The sequence below is a fragment of the Tubulanus polymorphus genome, chromosome 1, assembly GCF_964204645.1.
Source record: "Tubulanus polymorphus chromosome 1, tnTubPoly1.2, whole genome shotgun sequence".
Lineage (NCBI taxonomy): Eukaryota > Metazoa > Nemertea > Palaeonemertea > Tubulaniformes > Tubulanidae > Tubulanus > Tubulanus polymorphus.
This window is the reverse complement of record NC_134025.1, coordinates 13,276,666-13,298,931: the sequence shown is the minus strand read 5'-3', so window position 1 is coordinate 13,298,931 and position 22,266 is coordinate 13,276,666. Positions and strand designations below refer to the sequence as shown.

Below are 22,266 nucleotides of genomic sequence, written 5' to 3'. Positions count from 1 at the left end.
TATACATATTAATATCTAAGAGTTCCTTGACGTATCGGCCCCACTCCGCGCGGTTGCGCCACCGCGCGGTATTTACGCGAAGCAGTAGAACACAAACATGGCCACTCTTAGAAATCGTGTGTGCATTTCAATTATTTCGGCTGTTAGGGTTTTAAGGCATAATATAAGTTGATGATGTGATATGGCGATGTTAATTAATGATAATTCCGCAGTGAAGCTGGTCACGAACGGTGCCGATTGAGTGTACAGCTGCCAAAAACACTGAAATGTGCGTAGTTGCGTAACTATTTGCAGTGAATTGCAGACGAAACATGAAGCCTTAACGGCCGTTTAAAAAAAATTATACCAATCGCAATTGTAAAATAAAAATGAGATAGAACCTAAGTTGAAATTCTGGCCATTTCTAAAATGTTATTACTAATTTTTAGTCAGTGCGGAACGTTTAGTTTTCCAACAATAATGAGGGGTGGTAGGTAGTCATGCAATTCAAGTCATCATTTATTACACGTTACTTCCGTGTTGTTGAAAATCTCGCGAGTCCTGGACCAAACCCCAATGAACAATGTGATCTGTGTGCTGGCCACAAATGCACACAGATCACACTACACTACCCATTACACACTCCAGTACCCACAGCTTTCATATATCCATCAAAATATTTAGTGTCTTTCTTCCTGGATTTTAGCGAACAATTTAATACGGTAATCACTACATGCTAAACATTTACACAAAAAGTGGATTTCTGTCTCAACTACTCGCTCAGGACAAGAAGGGCATAGTCTCTCTTCCGCTGGTAGGTTCCTATACCTCCCTAGCTCTATGTTTATGATAAGATCCGTTTCTCAGTCTTGCAATAGTTGATCTACTTTCCTTGATACGTTTCTCTTAACGTACTTTTCAGTGCCAAATGTACGTTTGAATAACCTGTATGTTCTTAATTTGGGTAGAGAGGCTACCTCCATAGACCATATATAGGCATGATTTCGACACAAGGATTTCTTAGCATCATTAGAAACAGTTTTTACTTGATACGGGGTTAAGTTACATAAATTAATATTATAATAAAAATAGTCCATATGACATTCGGCGAAGACATTTTTCGCAAAACTACACCAATTAACTTTACCGATTAGAGATTGTTTATAATCATACAGAAATAAACGTTTAGTAAGCCTATCATCAGGCATCCCACAGAAGCGAAACCACATACGTAAAACTTCTTAAAGATTTTGTGCCTGATAGAAACAGAAGTCCACCCCATATCAGGGTGGAAAGGGATGAGTGCTTCCCGGTTCCTAAAAAAACTTCGCATGGCCCTAAATTGGACTTTATTACAACATTCAAAATTCCTTAAACCCCATATGGTGCTTGCATAATCCATAATTGGTACAACCGTGCTATCGTAAATTTTCGTAAATGTCTTATAAGTTAGACCGGTTGAGTTGAAATGTTTACTAAACAAACAACCTAGCTGTTTACTAGCGGCATTCGCTAGCATACTAGCAGATAAATTAAAATCCAGGGTTTCGTTTATTTACGACGAATATAGGTTTTACTGTAGGTTCATGTAAATTAGTCGGTGAATAATTACGTTTAACGGCGAATCGCGTGGGATGTCTTACAGTCGTTACTTTCTGTTCCCGATTAATTTGTGATCCGACAATTAGTTGAACCGAGGCAGATTCAACACATTGGAACCGCCTTTCTGTAGAATAGCCTTATACTCGTGTTCTCTTTCATGAACATACAGTTGATCCATCGATACCAAACCATATTGCACCCAATACATCCAACGAATATTTCATTCAAATATGCGTTAACTCTTCAAATCAATTAATCGAGCTGGTCGATTATCAGTAAGATATCTATTAACATCGCAGAGAACTTTGAGGTATTAAGTATCATATCGATATAACTCACTTACAAATCAACATATTGAAATGAATAGAACATTTTTTTCTAGTTTATCTGAATTTGATTGAATAACAATACAAAACCTCGTCCATGTTTAATCCCATGAAATTCTCCAGAAATTCAGGTTATAATTGAATACTGTAAAGTCGAAGCTATAGATTTTCGGTCGGGGGAGCACATAAGGCCTGAATGTCAGCGGTCTTTACGCTCGCATTTAAGGCTTGGGAGTGATACCTGCCCTAGAAACAGGAAAGAACGAAAGACGATTTTGCTAGCACGTAATGGTCTCGGCGCTCGAACGAATTGAGTTGCAAAGATATATCATAATTGTTTTGTTTCATATGATATATTTTTTCAATCAATATTGATAATGCAATATGACTGGTTTTCTTTGGTGTTGTGTAAAGCTTACCGGCGGAATATTATTTCTGATTTATAGCATCGACCCTCGTAAGCTTGTAAAAGGTCATAAGTGCGGTTTCAACTTAGGAGAGGAAAGTATAACGACACAAGGCGATTACATTTGATATATATGACATTTTATTTGTTGCATATGTTTAGATAATAAATATATTTCATTCAATGAATTTGCAAATGCAGTAACTACAAAGGACATAAAAAACTGAAACAATAATTTGATATTGGTGCATTGAATTCTCAATTAAGACTACAACATTTGCAGGTCGATTCACAGAGGAAAATGTGAATATGTATAATTAAAAGGTTTAATTTGAATTTGAATGAAACTAACCTGTATACAATTAAGGATTTTCGTGTATTAACTGTAATCTGTGTAATAATCTCTGAGTGCAATGAAATTTTTCTTTTATACAAACATATATATATCATTATCAAATTCTTTAAGTATTTTCATTGTCGATCTGAGAACAATGATGAATATTGTATGTAGGAGACGTTGCCATTCGTAAAAATACTGTCATGAATTCGTATTTCAGACCGATATTTTCATTCAAACACACCGATGGATCGTTTTTGTAACCATGCACTTTTTACAGATTACCTCGCAGCACCAAACAAATCGACATTGGCAGTTCTCTTCCTCTGTCATCTGATAGGTGCGATAGCCTCTGCCACAGCATAAAATCCCGCATCCCTCGACGCCCATGGAATGCGGATCGCACAGACGCCCACTCGTACCGAGAGATCCGTGTCGTTTGCTCGCCTTACAAAAGTTCGTCGACGAGTCCTCCGTATAAATAAGGTCAATCTTTCGATACGGCTTCGAATCGCCGGCTGATATTAGTGTATCTCCATCGTTCGATATTATCACTTTGAACGCGCCATCGAATCGATTTTTAAGGTCATTCCCGATCGCAGAAAAATGGGGTAGCGTCCTCCAACAAGTCTTTAAACTACACGAGCCGGACAAACCGTGGCATTTACACTTCGAGGTCATGTTGTTTATCACAGCCTGTGGAATAGGAAGGAAAAATTATACATAATTCAGAATAGTATGGAAGCTGATTCGAGCAATCGTGAAAATATTTTCGGTATGCAAATCTAAGGTGCCAAAACGCCAAAATGGAAACATCACACATAAACTTATACAAAAAACAGCCGAAATTTGTCAAATAATTCATCTTGGTGCGCAAAAATTGCCGTTTTTGCGTTTTGGTCCCAAAATGTACTAAAAAGTCTATTTGGAGCGCCAAGATTGGGAATTCTATTTGGCACCTTAAAAACGGATATAATGGGGTTTTGGCGCCCACACCCACACAAACTATTAGCCATGGTAAGATTATTTTTGATTATTGAAAAATAATTTCAAAAACACCAAACGCCAAACGCTACTGAAAACAAGTGAGCGGTAACCATGGTTTAACAATGGATTGAAAAAGACTTCATCAGTATGAGTGTATAGAGCCCTCATAACAAATCTAAGTGAATATTTTAACTGTCATCAAGCCACAAATCTATACCAATTTAGGTGTAGACTTGTGAAAACCTCTTTTTATGGTGGCTGATAAGGGCCAAAGCGAAAAATTTCTGGTATGCAAATCAGGGCGCCAGAACGCCAAAACGAAAAAAAACGTCCAATCTTCTCTGAAAGTTCGTTTTGGCGCGCCAATACAAAGAAAATTCCGTTTTGGCGCCCCCGCCAAAACAACGAAAAACGTCCAATTTTCTCTGAAAGTTCGTTTTGGCGCGCCAAAACAAAGATTATTTCGTTTTGGCGCGGTTATTTCCGTTTTGGCACCCCCGCCAAAACAAGCATTCAACTACAGTAAAATTATTTTTTCAATTTGGCACGTTGATCCTGTGTGTAATTTGCATAAATTTGCATGTTGAAAGTTCGCGGGGGCGCCAAACGAAAGTAACGGAATATTCTTTGTTTTGGCGCGCCAAAACGAACATTCAGAGAAATTTCGACGTTTTTCGTTGTTTTGGCGGGGGTGCCAAAACGGAATAATCTTTGTTTTTGGCGCGCCAAAACGAACTTTCAGAGAAATTTCGACGTTTTTCGTTGTTTTGGCGGGGATGCCAAAACGGAAATTGGACGTTTTTATTTCGTTTTGGCGTTCTGGCGTTCTGGCGCCCTTATTTGCATACCAGGTATTTTATGTAATGGCCCAAATCAGCCACCATATCTTTTGGTTATAGTGATAAAATTATGTGTTCGCAATTCGTTTGTTGAGCAACGTGTGCAATGGTGCCTGCTGTAAATTAACGAACGTAAGTGTGTTGTTTCACTCAGACAAAAAAAATGCAAGATGTTTTATTTGTTTTACAACAGCTGTCTGTTTACGAACAATTAGATCTGGACTTTTAAACAGAATTTTGAGTATTATACATGAAATCTTTGCTATATCTGAACTTCCACATAGCGTGTCATTGAACGGAAAGTTAATCAATTAGACATCGGGATGCGAGATGTATGACTAAGTTGACAGTCTACATTCCAGTAACTAATGGTAACTCGTTAAAATCCAATTAGATCGAAGATTGTCCATTTCATCTTTTATCCAAATTGAAAAATGGCACAAAATACGATAAACAACAGAGCTATGGCGAAGGTTCACTTGAGACTGTCGAATGTTTTATGAACAACCCATCAAGATCGGATACCGCTGATCATTGGATGAGCCTAAATCCTACATTATGTCGATCTAAATGAAATGTGCTAAGAGTGTAGCGTTAATAACGATTAGTAAGGTAGAAGTAATTATTTCAGAGTTATCGACGACTCGGTTGAAGATATCTAAGTGGATTGATGATTTTGTTTTAACCATCTACGTACACTAGTGCGTAAAACATTCACACAAACTATTCATTTGATTGTAGATTTGATATGTTATTGATAAATTACAACAAACTAGCTTGTAAAAATCTTCTCAGATTTCAGTCTATGATTCCACCAAAACCTTTGATTTTGATCCATCGTATAAGTTGATAAGCAATGCCAGTGTTTAGGTAGATATATCAATGTGGAATTATTTTCTAATCGAGAATATGTGATATCTAAACTTCAATAGAATTGGTAAAATCTTATTAGTATGTCATCTAATGTAGATAAGAATATCATGTCCAATGTTAATAAATTCTCATGTTCACTCAATTCTCAGCGTATTTCCTACTAGTTTTCTCCATTTTCACCTGTGGTATATTTTCAAGATTTTGGGAACGCGATCTGAATTAAATTTAGTTGAAATGGCGTCTAAATTCATCGACTGTTGCCTTCACGTATATATCGCTTGTCTCGTTTTCCAACGGATTCGATATAATGTAGATATATGTATTTCTGCGAACAGATTTTTATCCACCACATTAATCACATGTGTCATAGGCATGCATGGTGTGCGACAGGAAATATCGATCCGAAGATCTGTTTTAACAGATTCTCATAAATCCACGCGAGTCATCCTGAGATAAATGACCAAACAGAAAACGACGCAACAAAATTTATATCATCTCGGACGCCCTGAGATTGGCCACATCCGGGAGTCATTTGAAAAAGTTGAAAACTTATTATATATATTGCAACTTATATACCGCATGTCATTTGTCTCTTTCGATTAGGTTGGCTATCAATTGGACAACTAGAAGACACTTGTTGTTTAAGTGGTGTATAATTGTCCATCCTCAAAAATACATTTTGTTTACATACTTTGGTACTGTCATTATCAGAGGGGAGAGGGAAGTAAGATGTAATTTTGCAATTTTATTGCTCTCAATAAGTTCGTGAAAAGCATTCAGATCGGCAAACTTTAATACGGTATGTTATTTACCAAGCCCAAAATCGGACACTTACCCTTCGTCCAGCTTCATTGTTGTGCAACTGAATAAGTGTTCTGATATCTCCCCTGCGTTTTTTCGGCCGAGCATCCATAAAATCTTTCGATTTCGTGTATCCATACTGTACGTCATCGTTGCAACCGCTCCAGACGAATTTACCCTTGGCAGTTTTCGTGTCTCGATGATGAACGCACGAGCAGAGAGGCAATTCACCCATACTGCAGGCTTCAGTAACTGATTTTAACACCCCGGCCGCCGATATGGCGAAAAGAAATGCTGACTCCCTTGTATCTAGAAAATGACATAAAAGATTACTTAAAAAGAAATAATGCACGAAACACAGGACTAATTAAACACTTCATAGAAAGTCGTAATATATTTCAGGTGCATGTGTCATACAACAATTGTTGGAACAAGGGTGGATCCAGGATGCTTTGAATGGGTGGACCTAAAAACTGGAATGGGCACTTTATTTGAAAAGGACAGATTTGGCAATGCGACGGCTGCAAGTGCGAACATTCATGGGGGTTCTGATGGCCCTCCCACAGAAATTAGGATCGAAATGGACATTTCTGGCCCTTATCACTAAACAGGGCCCATTTGGATTTATTTTTCATCTTTAGAAGATGTTCTATGCAAATATCAAAATTTTTGGCAGGAACATTCACATTTTGAAGGGGATAGACCAGTCCACTGGGTTCATCCCCTTAAACCACCCTCGTGAAAAGAAATTATGGATGCGAATTTGTAGAGACTTGAATATTTTTGTTTATCCTTAATTCCTTACGTCATTTTCAAGAATTTGTTTCAGAGTTCATCTAACGTTTATAGTATAACCTAACTGTTCATCTTCTATTTTCGTAGAACGTTCAGGACAATTGGAAACGATGAACATTTAATCCTCTATATTCCGAGAACTTTTGTTTCTAGTTGACACTCGGAAGTGCCTTAGGTAGTAAATTCTCCGAAGATAATCGAAAATGTACTGAGACAAACCGAAATTTCAGAAGATGAGCAGACAAGCAATTCCAATATATCATAATTCATAAGATTATTTGTCAATAAAATGAGGTCCTTGTTGATTGGTTTGGGATGCCGACAAAGCCTTCGGTCCATTAGATCATGTTTTAGGAAGCACTTAATAGAGTGATCGCACTCAAAGATGTGATTTAGGTGTTACTGCCCTGGAAAATGAGTGAACGGGCTACGTCTATGGCATAGATACGCTTAAAACGAACAATCTTATAAATTATATCAACCTGTTTTCATGATAGGCAACACTCTGGCGCATCAAGTACAGAAACTGTGCAAACTGTGGAGTTCGACCGAACCTCTTTCTGAATATTCTGCGTAATTTTGTTTCTCTGAATCAGTTCATTACAATCGTAAATCAGATTTAGGAGTAGATTGTTTACCGAGTTTCATAACATTTTAGCGTAATTCAAGGCTGAAAGCGTGATTATGATTTGCTAAAGCGAGTTGTATTTCTGAGGTCCACACACATGGAGCCACTGTGAACATAAAACCAAGTATTGCGTTATACAAGTGAAAGTCAAAATGTTCCTATAGGTAAATGAAAGTACACATTTTTGAATTCAGAATTATGTGTGATAAATGTAATTCGCCGGTCGATTAACCTGCTGACTAGAGCCCACAGACACTGTAAACCAGAAAACACTAATCAACCGTCTCTACAGATGTTCATCAAATCATATACAACTCATTAAAGGGCAATCAAACTGTCGTGGTACGCGTTCCTTTTCGAAAATTTACTGTATTTTCATAGAATACCGACGGTTCCTGCGTTAACCTTGTATATTGGATGTCATTAGCACTAATGAGTAATGTAACATGGTGAAGGTGTGCGCAGAAACATCTGATTCGTCTATAACCTCCTACATCCTTCCTTGGTCCGTTTGTTCCCATTACCCGTCCTAAAATCATTAGTTAAGCCTGTCGATGCATTTCAGATATATATCTAAGCAAATATCGCGTAAAATTAATTCTATTGCTGTATTCTTTTCTCACCGAAGTAATGTTATGATAACTAAGTACATGAATGATCCTTCACCTATGGTGGCTGATTCGCGTTATAACGTAATTCGTGATATTCGTAGCGCTAGAATGTAAGTGTACCAGAACACGGGAGAAGGCAAATCCTGATTTTCGACGAAGTGCCTCAAATAAAAAACGTGCCAAATCGAAAAATAACTTCTAATGACTTTGATTTGTTTTTGGCGGGGCTCAAAAACAATGAAATGCCTTTTTCGATCGACCTAAACAATAGGTTCTTTGTTTTAGCGTGCCAAAACAAAGATTTAGAGAAATTTCGTCGTTTTTCCTTGCTTTTTGGTTCTGGCGTTTTGACATTCTAGCGCCTACATTTGGACATCAGGAATTTTGCATTATGGACCGCATCAGCCAACCATATTCATCCATGGGGAAAATATGGCTAAAATATTTATCCTACCTCTTTTCAAAATTTTGCCGATTGATCTGCGATGCGCGGTACAGTTCCATCGTCTATTGGCGAATTGAACTTGGCATTCCCGTATAGCGACTTTCGCTCCGTCTATTACTTCGCGAACTATCTGCGGCTCCTTTCGACAAATACGACGCTGTTTACCCGCTAAACATTTAGTCTTTCTGCAAATGCTGTTCTTATCTAGGAGTAGTGAACTGCCAACCGCCCTGGAATAAAAGTTTAAAATCAAAAATAACACATACATAAAACTTTTTGATGAAAATCTATATTAGGAAAATTAAAGATAGGACGAATCGTGAAATAAATAAAAAATTAAAATAAATCGTGAATGAATAAGTCATCGATTTATCAGAAAGGACGTGGCATGAAATGTAAATCCTCGTCATTCAATTTCTAGATTTCATTTAGTCAGTAAAAATATCCACCTGATAAAAAAACGGAAAAAATATACGGCTATATTCAAAAGTGAAAAATCCACGAAATATTATAATTCAGAAATCCACCGAACACGATTATGCTCACATCAAGATTTTCGACGCACACATATACAAAGTAACACCTACCACTCTAAAGCCATTGTAATTGGAAATAATCCCGGGGATTTACAACTTTCCGTCTCGAGAATAAGTCGATGGCAAATTATTATAAATGAAACAAGTGACACAAAGTACATGCGCAAATGACCGACATCCATTCTCTAAAGTAACTCGAAAGGCGTCTCGGTTCGGGCTTTTACGACCGGTTTAAGTACCATCTTTGGCTGTCTACATATCTTCATCAATTTACACCAGTGAGGGAGAGGGCATCGCGACGAATGCTGCAAGCATTATGAGCTCGTGGCTCCCCGTTAGCTTTTCACTATATGCTCATCTTGTCGAAAGTCCGTAAATCTTACTGAAATTCTCGGCAATGTGTCCGTTAAGATTCAGAGAACAGAATTATATGCATCTATTAATATACGCAATTATACCCAGGGTAGTGCGATGTTTCGGTATCGCTCGGATAAGAAGCGATCAAAGCCAAAGGGTCTAGACACCCAATGCCATAAACTTGTTCCACGAAGATTTAGCAACGATATTCTGCCATTCGTAAATTTTCACCTTGTCAACGCTTATACGTATACTCTAATTCGCTTCTCGGATGTATACTGGTATTTACTAACTTCATCGTCAGCCAGAAAATTCATGTCTAGTCATTTCAAGATTGATGATAAATGAATTGACCATGAAATTTGGGTGGGGTGTTGTCCACAGTCCTCGTCGACCAACTGATTATCAATCATGTGCGATCTTTCATTCATTGTAGTATCTATGTTGTATGCGCTTGATATCGATTTCATGTATGTAATCTCTTTCAAAATGAGATCATCATTCACAAATTGATAATAAGTTTGGAAGTGGATATTTGAAGAAAGTTATCATTACGACGAAATGCATGTAAAATCGTGGCACCCTTCGCACATTACTTCTACTCTAAAGTGGTATATTAGGAAGCAAACTGAAACTTTTGTTATTTCATCTCATCAGGCTCATTAGATCTGAACTCCATTGTAAAGTCAGTGAAAATATGATCATCACTTGAGATGGTATAAAAATAATACTTAAGGTAAGCAAAATTCGATTTCATATCGTTTGTAAGTTATGAAAAAGCAATAAGAAAACAAGCGTGAGGAATACGAATATCGAGTTGAATTAAATCTTGGTTGAAAACTGAATCGAACTGAATCGAATACTAAACGTGATCTATGTATAATATCAAACTCTTAAAAATAAGTCTAAAATGCTCTTGGTTTCATAAATCAAGTGTCACTAGCAATCAGAGGTAAACAAAGAAACATGGGTATGTATAAGATTTACCACTTACCACCATAAACCTAGAATGTTTTCTGGAAACATTAAGTAGAAAACCAGACCAACAACTAGTACAGATTTTAGTCTCATGGCGCTCCAGTTGCAAACGTCAGTACTTCACAACAGCCGCATTTTCCAGTTTTGAAAATAAGGCACGTTCAAATGAAAAATCCGTCAAAAATCTGTGCGACCGAGCCGTCTAATACTATATATCGCGGGTTACATCGATATATCGTCTGATGGTTTTGAGCAAAATCTACGACGTCTGCTCCGAGCAGTAAAGCCATCCATTTTAGAGTCACAAGACGGACGCAAATGACCCCAGCGCACAATTCACTTCACTGGCGGATAATGCACCACCACATGATTAATATACTTCGGAGCAGGTCCGGCAAGTGCATTCAAATTTTCATTGGAGTTTGCATTTTCATTTCGTACGTACTATATAGGGTCGGAATCACCAAACATCTCTAGCTGATAGGAGCTGGTGATTAAAACTCAAAAATCCATTTGCTGTTTTCAATTTTCATTCGGACAGGAACGATCAGCCACGTCCAATACAAGGTCTGTTGAGATGCTAGCGGCATAGGGTGTAAACTCCATACACTCAACGCTTAAGGAGTGACTTCGACACGAGAAGATTAATGAGTGAGTTGGTTCAGTTAAGCGAAGATGAACGACCAAGGTATGAAACCAATTTCAGACTCAGTCAGATACAGTCGATAAAGCGGACCATGTCTATTTACGATAGTAAAGTAGAACGATATCTGTCTGGTATCGAATTCGGGAAAAAGTCATGTTCATCTTTATTTCCTGAGAAAACTGTTCATGTTTGCGATTGGAAAAAAATGGCCGTTCCTACGAGCACTAGTTGTTGGTCAGTTTATTGCGCTACTCTAGTCCGAAGCCTAAAAAGTTTACGAGTGTATGAGCCGGTGAAAAGTCGCATTAAATCATCTTTATTGCCCTATGCTATGCTATATACACCGATCAATTGTCGCTTTTGTGGGATTGGTTCAAACGATGGCCAAGAAGGCGGTCTTTAACAACGGGACGAGTCTTAAGAAAAGCAATAAAAACGTCAACGAGCGGTCATGATACAAATTGACTCGGCCTTTTGAAAAGACAAGTAATTAATTTCACTACTGTGGAATTCAAATTCACCGAATTTCAGTTAGTGTGTTGTGACCATGGAACGATGTTTAATCGGTGTTATGGTGCCCATTCATCGTTTATTCATTAACCGGGGAAATAACTCAGTATTACTGATAAAACAATTCAAAAATGATAAACATTATAATCATCAGCAAATAATGAATTTCTAAAATCAGTCCCACTTCAAATTTCGGTAATCTGGAATAAATCTGATCTAGAAGATAAACTTCATTGTATATATAACAGAGGCGAATCCATGATTTTCAAAAGGGATTGCTCAACTGAAACGTATTGGAAAATTAGTCTCGACTCATTTTCATGCATTCTGAACGTTTAAATCCCATATATCAAAATTGTACCTCCTACCCCAACCCTTGAATAAGAAATTTGAGCCGGGTATTTTGTTAATGAGGGGGGACCCTAGCACCCAAAAGCACCCACCTGGATCCATGCCTGTATAATTAGTGGCACTACCAGGACAGGTCCAACAATGTATTGTAGAGATGACATGCCTTCGTTCATTCGTGATGGGACGAGCTCAATCATATTGCACCAATGCGCCATCTCGAGGAATTAACTCACAAGTATATCGTGATAACAGTCACAGAAAACATAGAATTAAGAAAACCTTACAGAACATCACTTTATATTTACATACATTATATGATTTTTGCGTGTGTACATGTAACATCCACCAGTATCACGTAACTATAGAAGCCGCAGACGAGAAAGCCAAAAATTAAAAGCAAGTTTGCCGGAATCGAAATAGAATTGAATTCTGACCTGCGGAACGAAAAACTATAAATATTATTGAAACAATGGGCCTTTACACATTTTTACATGCCTCCTTAAGCCTGATACGTAACCGAAACAGCATGTTAGTAGCTCTAAAGTTTAAGATTAATTCAAAAAAACCCAGCATAAGCTTCAAAAGTAGTCTATCAAGTCATTAAACAGGGAAGTGTATGATACATTGTTGCAAACGTTCGAACAGATATTCATCTTTTCGGTCGTTCGAAACGATATCCACATCCTCGATCTCGTTAAGATTGACAATAACGACATTACATTACAAAAGCATCTGTGTTTATGTTTACGAGAGGTAGAAATTGTAGAATGATTGTCTAGCACTATTTAAGTCTTTTGAACGAACGATCCCGTTTTTGTCACCTGTAAAAGAATCAAAAGGATCGATTCGATGTGCACTCGCTATTTCCCGCCTTTTATCATCGTTCAAATAAGATAACTAAACGCCGACAGGAAAAGATATTATGCTTATATATATACATTGATACGCTCATTGTTTTGAAAATATTTTCAGCGAAAACATACATCAAATCATAAGCAAATATGCCTTAGTTTGGTCCGACTACATATTTTACAGTGTACTTTGCAGCACCATTGGAATGTGCAGCTACATCTTTCTTTTACGGTGTACGTTTCTGTCCTGAAGCCTCGGCCACAGCACATTATCTCGCAACCGTCTACGCTGATACTTGTTGCGTTGCATTCACGACCTTTAGTCCCGTGCCCCATGCCCAAGGACGTGGATTTATCACAAAACTTTGGCGAATCCTCGTAGTAAACTAGATCGCTCGCTTGCGGTTTTTTGTAGCTAGAATTCACCGGAATTAAGTTGAACTTTCTACGTTTCTTCTGTTTTCCTCGGTAACCAGTGTTGCCGTTGTTTCCTGAAAAGAAAATACATCAAGATCGAGATGTAAATAAGCAAAATGTAAATAAGCAAAATGTACATATTCCAACGCAAACAAACAAAATCGGGAAAGTTAGTGGAGCGAAATAAATCGTGATCTTTTCAAATGTTTATATTTTTCATTTTCTCAAAAATACTTTGAGGCCTAAAGAATCCCAGTGCTAAAATTTGTTTTCGCGCATGTTGCATCAGTTTCCGCGTATTATCGCATATCTATATCTAACCATCAACCCCGGCGAGTCACTTATTGCTTAGTGATTACGTATTATGTTTTATAGCAACGCCAGCCCAGCAAAATTCAGAAAAGTCAGAGAAAAAATGCTCATTTCTCCACAACGAAGACACCATAAAACAGTAAAAACAACTCGAGCTAATCAGGCGTAATCATCAAGCCGGTGCACCCGACATCCCAGCTCAACGTCCCCAGCTACCCCCATATCAACGCAGTTCATCTGGACAATTTCATACCCAATTGGTCGTAGATCAACTTAGAGAGCCCCACGAGTCACCATTTGCAGCATGGAGTAGATCCATCTATAATTTTTACGGTCGGCCTGTATGTTAATTTGGGTATTCGGCTCCATTATTTGACAATAAATCTGTCGCCTTGCTCGTTGTGCAAATCTTTTACACCAGTAAATTACATAAATCTATAATATACGTCATGCAAAAGACGCGAGTTTCGACGACTCATTGTTTATTGAATGTGGATTTCGAAAATAGCGAGACCTCTTCATACGATATTTCACAGCGCGCGTGCGCCGATGAAGACGAAACTAAATTGCCTCAAACAATGATTAATTTTTGTGTTTAATGACCATCGCGATAATGTCAACACACAGCAATTTATTTCCTACGTATAACAAAAAACAGGGATTTTAAATCGCATTGTATTTTTGCTATTTTTCACAGTATGTTAAGATTAAAAAGATTAAAAACGAAATTCACTTATCATGAATTGAAAGACACGTCGTTTCGGACTGTGTTTATAGACACCATCGTCAGGTGTGTTTCTAAAGACCAGCGTCACTCTTGACTATGGTTTCTAGAGAGAGTGAGAAATGTCTTGTCTTCTAACTTTTGATTTTCATTCTTGATAAATGAATTTCGTTTATGATTTTACTTGATTCGTACGTATTGGATTTTATATGGGTTGTTTTCCATCTAATACCATATATTTTGTTCTTTTTTCATCTCATTACAACCCACATGATATGGAGCATCATAACTGTGTGTACATCTTTAATTGATTAGGTCATATTATGTTAAGTTTGTCATAGAAGTTTTGATACTTTGACAATAAAGTCATAAAGTCATATTATCAAATCTTATTTGTATATTCTCCAAGTCTGAGTGTGAGATTATTCTACTTTTTCAGGATACCGAAGTTTGCCACAGCTTGTCCTCGGGATTATTATACAAACATGTAGTATTCACACGTTCTTTTGAGTTGATTTTACACTTGTTATGACAAATGTCTCGCGGAGAAACGTTAAATGTGCATAAATTAATTTTGAAACATTTCAACGTGAAAGGCATACTCATGTTTCGAAAAGAGCGATCAAAATTGTTAAAATTAGTTTTTCTATTCAATGTAATGATATCAATTCATTTTATTCTTATAAAAATACAATTATAAAAGTCATAATACAATTTTGATAATTGATGAGATATCACGACGGATCGATTCTTTCTATTGTAACGTTTGCGTAGATAGAAGACCAGATATAACTATTTGTGATTTACGAGATAATTCTTTAAAAGTTTTTTCTCGCCTGCCAGCAGCGGGTACTGTAAAAAGATTACTCGTATCATCTTCAATAGCCGTTATTTTCTTACCTAAAACGACCTTAGAAGCGCCATCATATTTCTTTTTCAATATCTTGCCGACTTTGCGAAACGTGGGTAATCGCATCCAACAGGTTTTCATCGTACAACTGCCTGACACTCCGTGACACTTACACTCTTTCTCCATTTCTTGTTTGACCACCTGAAATGAATCGGATGAAACATTTCAACGGACGAAACATTTGATATCATGAACGGAGACAAAACAAACTTCGCTCATAATTTCTTGACTTCGGCTTTTATCACGAATTTTTGGTATTGGCGATTTTGCAGAAATATATAGGATCAAAAGAAATTGAAGTCACAAAAAACATTGCAGAATACAGCAACCAAATGACCACTGACCCCAGGTCATATTGAAGAAGTAAAAAGGGGTATACGAAATATTTGTAGTCAAATTTACACCAGAACTTCAGACACGATGTTCCATAAAACTACGATGACTTGAGTCTACCGTGATAATGTTTGGCCCCGTTTATCGCCAAAATATTTCATAAAGAAATGTCAAGAATACTTAGGGCAGTTATTAGTACTTATCATTACCCTGATTTAGCTTAAAATCTGTCATATCCAACCTAATATCCAAAAATTCATAGAAGTTTTGCCGTCAGTGATAGCGATTATAGCATAGGTGCACACTAATACGGGCACAATACCACACAATTAACGACTAGATCTCTCGGTAATAAAGTTTGGTCCCGTTGGTCACCAGAAGTGAGAGCATTTGTTTAACGAATAATTTCTTACACGAAATCAACGAATCTTTATTCGTCAATGTTTCAGTGACATATAATTGAAAAGTTCGCAACTCTAGGACAGTCCAGCATCCTAGGCGTCGAACGCTATAATAGCCAATCGCCCACCGGCTCCTCAAGTTGCTACTGCCCTTCTTTCGTCAGCTTAGAATTAACCAGTATCGCTCTTGCTATCTGTGGGACCATTTATATCTACGCACTCACGAAACCTCTATATGAATGATATCTGGTCATACAGACAAAGTAGCCAGGAACCCCTGCTCTGTTCCCCATAATGATAGGTTATATTTTCTAGCTGGTGCAAACAATTTGTATCATTTATGGTGATGAATGTTTGCAACAGTTCAACAAATCCTCACAATCATCAACGAGATGAAATGACAAAGTCCATGAAATTTTTCGTGACTTCCGCGAATTCAATTATAAACAACCCGTCAGTCAGTTTAAATTGCAATATTTACAAACAAGAGTATTTGCTATTCAAATATCGCCAATTGATTTCATTTGGGAACAAAAGGAATAAATTGGATGATCCGTTAACAGCCACGTATTAGGCGCCAATAAGGTGCTCATTAATTCCTCAGACGAATCGTGTGGGTTGATTTTGAGGCAATAAAAGCTTCGTTACGTCATATCTATCCCAAGCCCCAGGCGTTTGCCAACAATCTTTTTGACACCAGAATATCGTAAAAGGTCTGAGACTTGTTCTGATATGAATTGTTTCACATATACACGCATTATATCCATAGTTCTACTGCTGTGATGTAATTGTCTCAAACGACTGGCAGTTTCAATTTGCACGAAACTGATTGTAAAGCCATAAATATCGCGAAATGATCTAACTGTCCTTGACTATTGTGCAGTTCATCCGACAACATGTCTGAGCCAGTTCCTTTTATTGACTATTAGTGCCGGGAAATTTTGAAATATATCTCCACGGTGGGACGATCAATGTATGAAACTTCTCCATACGGGCATCGATTTTAGCGATTAATCCAACTGCTTTCGACCCCTGACCTTGATCCCCTCCTCCACCATATGTTTGAAGATATTACATATACGTGAATTTCGAAAGCTCACAACCGCCTTCTGGTGTGTAGAAATAATCAGGAATTTCCGGGGGAAACTTTTGACTTCGGTGAAATCCCGTGAAAAAATGGGAGAAAAAAAAGAAATTGGTTTCAATTTCGGTACAGATATATACTTACAAGGCGACCAGCTTCATTATTGTGCAAGTTCATCATGTAGCGCATGTCACGACCTTTCTCCACGACGTCGACGAAATGCCGCGAGAACTTGTATCCAAACGTGACAGCCGCCTTGTCGTTACAGCCTCCCCACTGCCAGTGCTGACCAGTAGTCGGCCTGTTGTACGTGCAATGACACGTGTAAATCTGACCGTCGCTACAGCCCCGCGCTATGTGATGCGACACAGCCGCACTGGTTATTGAGTATATAAACGCAGTCTCCCGAGATCCTACAAATGCAAAATCACAAGAATTCACACAAGTAATTACAATTTCTATGAGACGAAGAATAATGAACAAACAAAGAATGGTTTTAAAAGTCTAATCTAAAAAATGCAGCATTACCCTCACTCCCAGGAGGAGCATCATCAGTGAGCGGATATAAGAAACTCGCAAACTAGCCAATCATATACCTGCAGTGTTTCAACTTACCTATGCGTAATATTTTTCCGAATATATTTCCACCGTGTCCACTTTCAGCTGTTGGGCAGTTCCAGCGACTATGTTGGAACTGATACTTGCATTCTTGTACTGCTGACGATGCACCTTTCACGATAGCCTGTAATGAGCCCATGTATTTGGTGACCAGCTTCCTCTGTTTTTTCGTCAGTGGCGTCAAACTGGGACTGATAAAAGTGGACGGTTTATGCAGTTGGCGAAGGTCGTTGGAAATATGACCGACGTTGAACAAATTCCTAAAATAAAAAGGGATGAAAATTAATGATTAGAGAGGATATCGATAGGTGCGTGGTGGCAGAAAACGTGTATAAAGAAACCGAGAGTATTGTTGTAATAATAAGTATGAAATCTGTTTTCCTGTCGTTTCTGAAAGATTTCTTCTTTCCGTCTACAGAGATTTCTTCAACACTTAGCAGAAAACTCTTAATAATGAAAACTTAAATAAAATCGACTTAAGGAAAACAAAGTCTTGTGATGAAATATGAGTCCCACAAAACAAGTTCGAAAAAGATTTAAAACAACAAAACTATAAAGAATTTATTAAAAACTCGAATTTTCGGTTTTATCCTAAAAACCATTCTCAAGAGTGACTAAAATTATGGTTCTTAGGATAAAACCGAAAATTCGAGTTTTTAATAAATTCTTTATAGTTTTGATGTTTTAAATCTTTTTCGAACTTATGATTGTGGGACTCATATTTCATTCGTCTCTCGCGATTTATTGCGTAGTTATATCACGTTATCAAAGTCTAGTGATATTGAGAGTATTTCACCATTTAGCTATATTTGATAATCAATTGCGTTATCTTTTACCGGAGGTTAAATTGCTTTCGTTGCTTTTTACAAGGACGTCGATCTAGCATCGCGTTCAAAGACCGTCGACTGGCCACGTTTGTCGAAACGTGGTGCTTCCTACTATCACATAAACTCCGTGGCATAACGAATTCAAATACTTGAGCGCAGTATAAAAATCCAAATAACAAACGCTGACAGTCGACCATAATCCATAGAAGAAAAACTTTTTGAAATCAACTTTCCCGATTACGATGCTTATTCAAACGTTAAATACAGTGGAAAATTCTTGTCGGAAACATTCTCAGAGGAGATGCCAGGTATAACTGATTGGTTTTTCTCAAACCGGAGATGTTGAAGTCCCGACGTATTTTTACAGTAATTTCCGATGCGCCCCGAGGGCTCGTAGACGATAGGCCGGAACGGAGCGAGCTATGACCCGTCATCCCGTCAGACAATAGGGTACCGTCGATTTACGAGATTGTATCAATCTTGCGAGAAAATTCTATTCACAGCTCGACTTCCTGCGACTTAGAAAACAAGTTTAAGGACACCAATTTGTTGATAGATTTATGTATTCAAAAAGAATCACGTTAAAAAGTCGGTCACATTGAAATTCATCGTGTTTTCCTGAATTCCAATAGCCTATCATTATTATTCATGCTCAATTTCTTCCCTCCTCGATCAATCTTATTGAAATAAGAACATTCTTAACAAAATTACATGTTTCCTCATTTGATTTAATCATCTGTTTCCAAAACTTTTGAAAATATGTAAATATCATATGGGAATTGGCGTCATGTGTTTTGTTGACTTTTGGGGATCTATCCACCTGCCCAAAAATATTTACCTTCGGGCCTATTCAATTCATGATGAAATTTGTATGGTAGATAAAACATATAATTGAAACTGAAATTATTTGGAGTGATATGATATGATATGATTTATAGAGCGACTCCTATTCTCCCTATTCCACCCCCTTCTCCAGGACACCATTCTTGCACATCATTTTTATATAGTAACGTAGGCATTCTGTCCCAGATAATAATGGTTTGAGGAGAGACACATTCTCAGTCATGGAAGCTATATGGGAGATTCGTCTGTTCGATTGTCGCTAGTTATTTTACCACAATATTAAATGGTCGTATACACGTACATCCTATAATGACAAATTGTTTTCAACCTTTTACTATCTTTGAACACAACCGATATGGAACAGTTTTTTGTCAAATCCTCTGAAATAAGTGGTTACATATTTTTTGTTTAAATACATAATTGATTATATTATATAGGTGGTCAAAAACAGCAATACAAATATATTAAGGTCATACGAATTTCCCAAAGAAAGAAATTTTCCGTGATTATGATCATTTTCCGTGATTATGATCAGGAAAAACTACCATGAATATAAAGATCATCTTCTCACAAATCATTTAGATGAATATTTTGTAAATGTATCCGATTATAGGGCCGAACACAATACATTCGTCACTTGTGTCATCGCGTAGATTCCGACATATTACAGTTTTATATCAACTGGAATCCATTAATATCGACATGACGCAGATATCTATTCACATTTGTTGCCACTTTTATAGGCCTATAAGCCTGAGTCACTAACCATCAGCGCGGATTCTGACTTGTTGGGCCGCTATTTACAACATGTCATCGCTCGTTCTTTATCATTGCATGCATCTTCAGTGACCATATTTGGCAATGATGACTACGCACTTCAGGGTTCAGACGTCTTATAAAAATTGATGACAATCTGGATGTTATATTCTGAAATCAAAATCCTATTAATAACGACTTATTCTAGAGTTTGATAAATGATACTCAAGTTCTAGCCACACTGACGTGGAGAACAGTATAAGTTTTATTTTTATTTCAAGGAAATAAGAACTTGAGTTTAAAACCCGCTCTATACTGAATCTAAAATATCAAAAACGAATTTCATTTATCAACAATTGAATAAAAAACGACGCTTCTAATCTTGTGAATTCTGTATATAGTGGGTTTTAAAGTTCTTATTTCCTTCAATACTGATACGAAAACAAACTTACCAAACTGTTATTCGTTCAGATCTGTCTAAAATAGGTGGTTTAAATGAATTCATCTCTCTTTATGAAATATACTGTCGTGTAATGGCAATATTTGATATTGATCGGATTATGAAAATGTTAACGGAAGGAGCTTTCGAAAATGTTCCTCTAAAAACATTTATCTTGCAAACGCGGTCTAAGAATTTCGTGAAAGCCCATGAATCACACGAGTTTGGCTGCCGAGGTACAAGGGTCATAATTTTAGAATAGTGATAGTAATGGCCATAAAAGTCACCATGCATCATGCGAGTGGCAATTTCATGGTGTCCGGCGCATCCCGAGCGATCGTTGCCGAGATCCAATATGAACTATCGATGGGACGCTCAATTACGGCAATATGTGCTAAATAAAGACGTTTTGCCCAAAAAACCATTCGTCACACGGCAAAACCAAGCTAAAACAATGCATCTCAGATAGTCTGGAATGGTATCTATTTCTCTCTCACCCTTACTTCTATTTTCGTTGTCTCTGTTCTAAAACATGGGAACGAACCAGAAAATATACGTGCTACGTGATTCGTTATTCTATTTTGAGAAATATTTTCCGAAAATCTCACTCGACTGATAACTGACTACCTCATAGTTTAAGTCTGGACTATTTTCTTTCGGGTAAAGTACTTTTCGATGCATATGTGTACAGGAAAGAAGAGAAAAATTAAAAGAAAACGAAGAGCTACCACCATAACCGCATTCCAAATTATTAGCAACTTACCAATGCATTGTCAAGTGAAGCATCATGATACTATATTGCTGCATCATTGCTGCTAAATGTGTGTTAGCTTCTCCGAGAAAAGTTAGAGGGAATATCTAACATCTACGATGGTCTCCTTCATTAATGAAACGACTACTGTCATGGGATGGCAATTGTATCGCAATTAAGGGCATTACGTATACGACAATTAATCTAAAAAGACGAGCCATGCAGCGCCGGACTGTTGTTTCCCTACTTTCTCAAGAACTCGTAAATAAACCATCGTTCTGCATTAACATTCAAACCAAAAGTTTTACCTCCAAATAAAGATTCATGTGAACAAAACCATTTCTCGGTATCGTTATTAGAAATAGCGGTTATTTAAAAATGATTCTCATTTTATATTTTTAGTATCAAAATCATACACAGAACATTATTCCTACTTTTGGCCGCAGCTTGATAGAATTCTACCGGTATAAACTTTAATGAGAAAGGTGGAGCGTGCAGTAACATAAAAATGTCAAGAGAGATTGGCCATATCGGCCATATTTCAAAGCATTATCAACCTGCATATCGCGTAAATATATCCTACTTACCACCATTTTATTCCTCGCGTGCGAAGTTTCGGTCGTTTTTTCGTTCGATTCGAAGTAGTAGTGGAATTTTGAGACGCGTTTAGTGAGATTGGAACAAGAGACGCCAATATCACAGCGATTATTCCCAAATTCTTAAGCATTGTCAACCAATCCATATTCAGTCAGTGAAGTTACGTGGAAGTTTTAGCGTATTTAAGCTCTTTGCGTTATAAGGTGCGGCAACCGCTGGGCGATGCCTTTGGCATCGGTTTTCTGACAGAGTTTTTTCAACTGGTCGAGACTGCACGCAGATTGAATTGATTTCTGTTGATCGTGACTTTTCCTCAGTTTTCACCGTTTACGACGTTTTCTTCAAAGAAACGAAGACACCCGCGACATTGTTGCCGAATCGAATCGCGATTGGTCG

General features: G+C 37.5%; 2 protein-coding genes across 3 annotated transcripts; both read right to left on the bottom strand.

Annotated features, from left to right (window-relative positions):
* Positions 1 to 2,474: 2,474 nt before the first annotated feature.
* LOC141914770 (protein Wnt-6-like) lies at positions 2,475 to 10,631 on the bottom strand. Of its 2 annotated transcripts, none has more exons than XM_074806062.1 (4): positions 10,517 to 10,631; positions 8,639 to 8,859; positions 6,185 to 6,459; positions 2,475 to 3,346 (listed from the first exon to the last, which is right to left on the bottom strand). In XM_074806062.1, exons 1-4 carry the CDS (start codon positions 10,591 to 10,593, stop codon positions 2,885 to 2,887), a joined length of 1,035 nt encoding a protein of 344 aa, XP_074662163.1. In that variant the 5' UTR covers positions 10,594 to 10,631; the 3' UTR covers positions 2,475 to 2,884. The 2 variants fall into 2 exon arrangements, with proteins under 2 accessions (XP_074662163.1, XP_074662162.1); XM_074806061.1 differs by lacking the exon at positions 10,517 to 10,631 and adding an exon at positions 9,217 to 9,392.
* A 2,336-nt stretch (positions 10,632 to 12,967) lies between these two features.
* Positions 12,968 to 22,015, bottom strand: LOC141903898 (protein Wnt-1-like). Its single transcript, XM_074792310.1, has 5 exons — positions 21,861 to 22,015; positions 17,655 to 17,917; positions 17,184 to 17,452; positions 15,212 to 15,362; positions 12,968 to 13,349 (listed from the first exon to the last, which is right to left on the bottom strand). Exons 1-5 carry the CDS (start codon positions 22,013 to 22,015, stop codon positions 12,997 to 12,999), a joined length of 1,191 nt encoding a protein of 396 aa, XP_074648411.1. The 3' UTR covers positions 12,968 to 12,996.
* Positions 22,016 to 22,266: the final 251 nt, after the last annotated feature.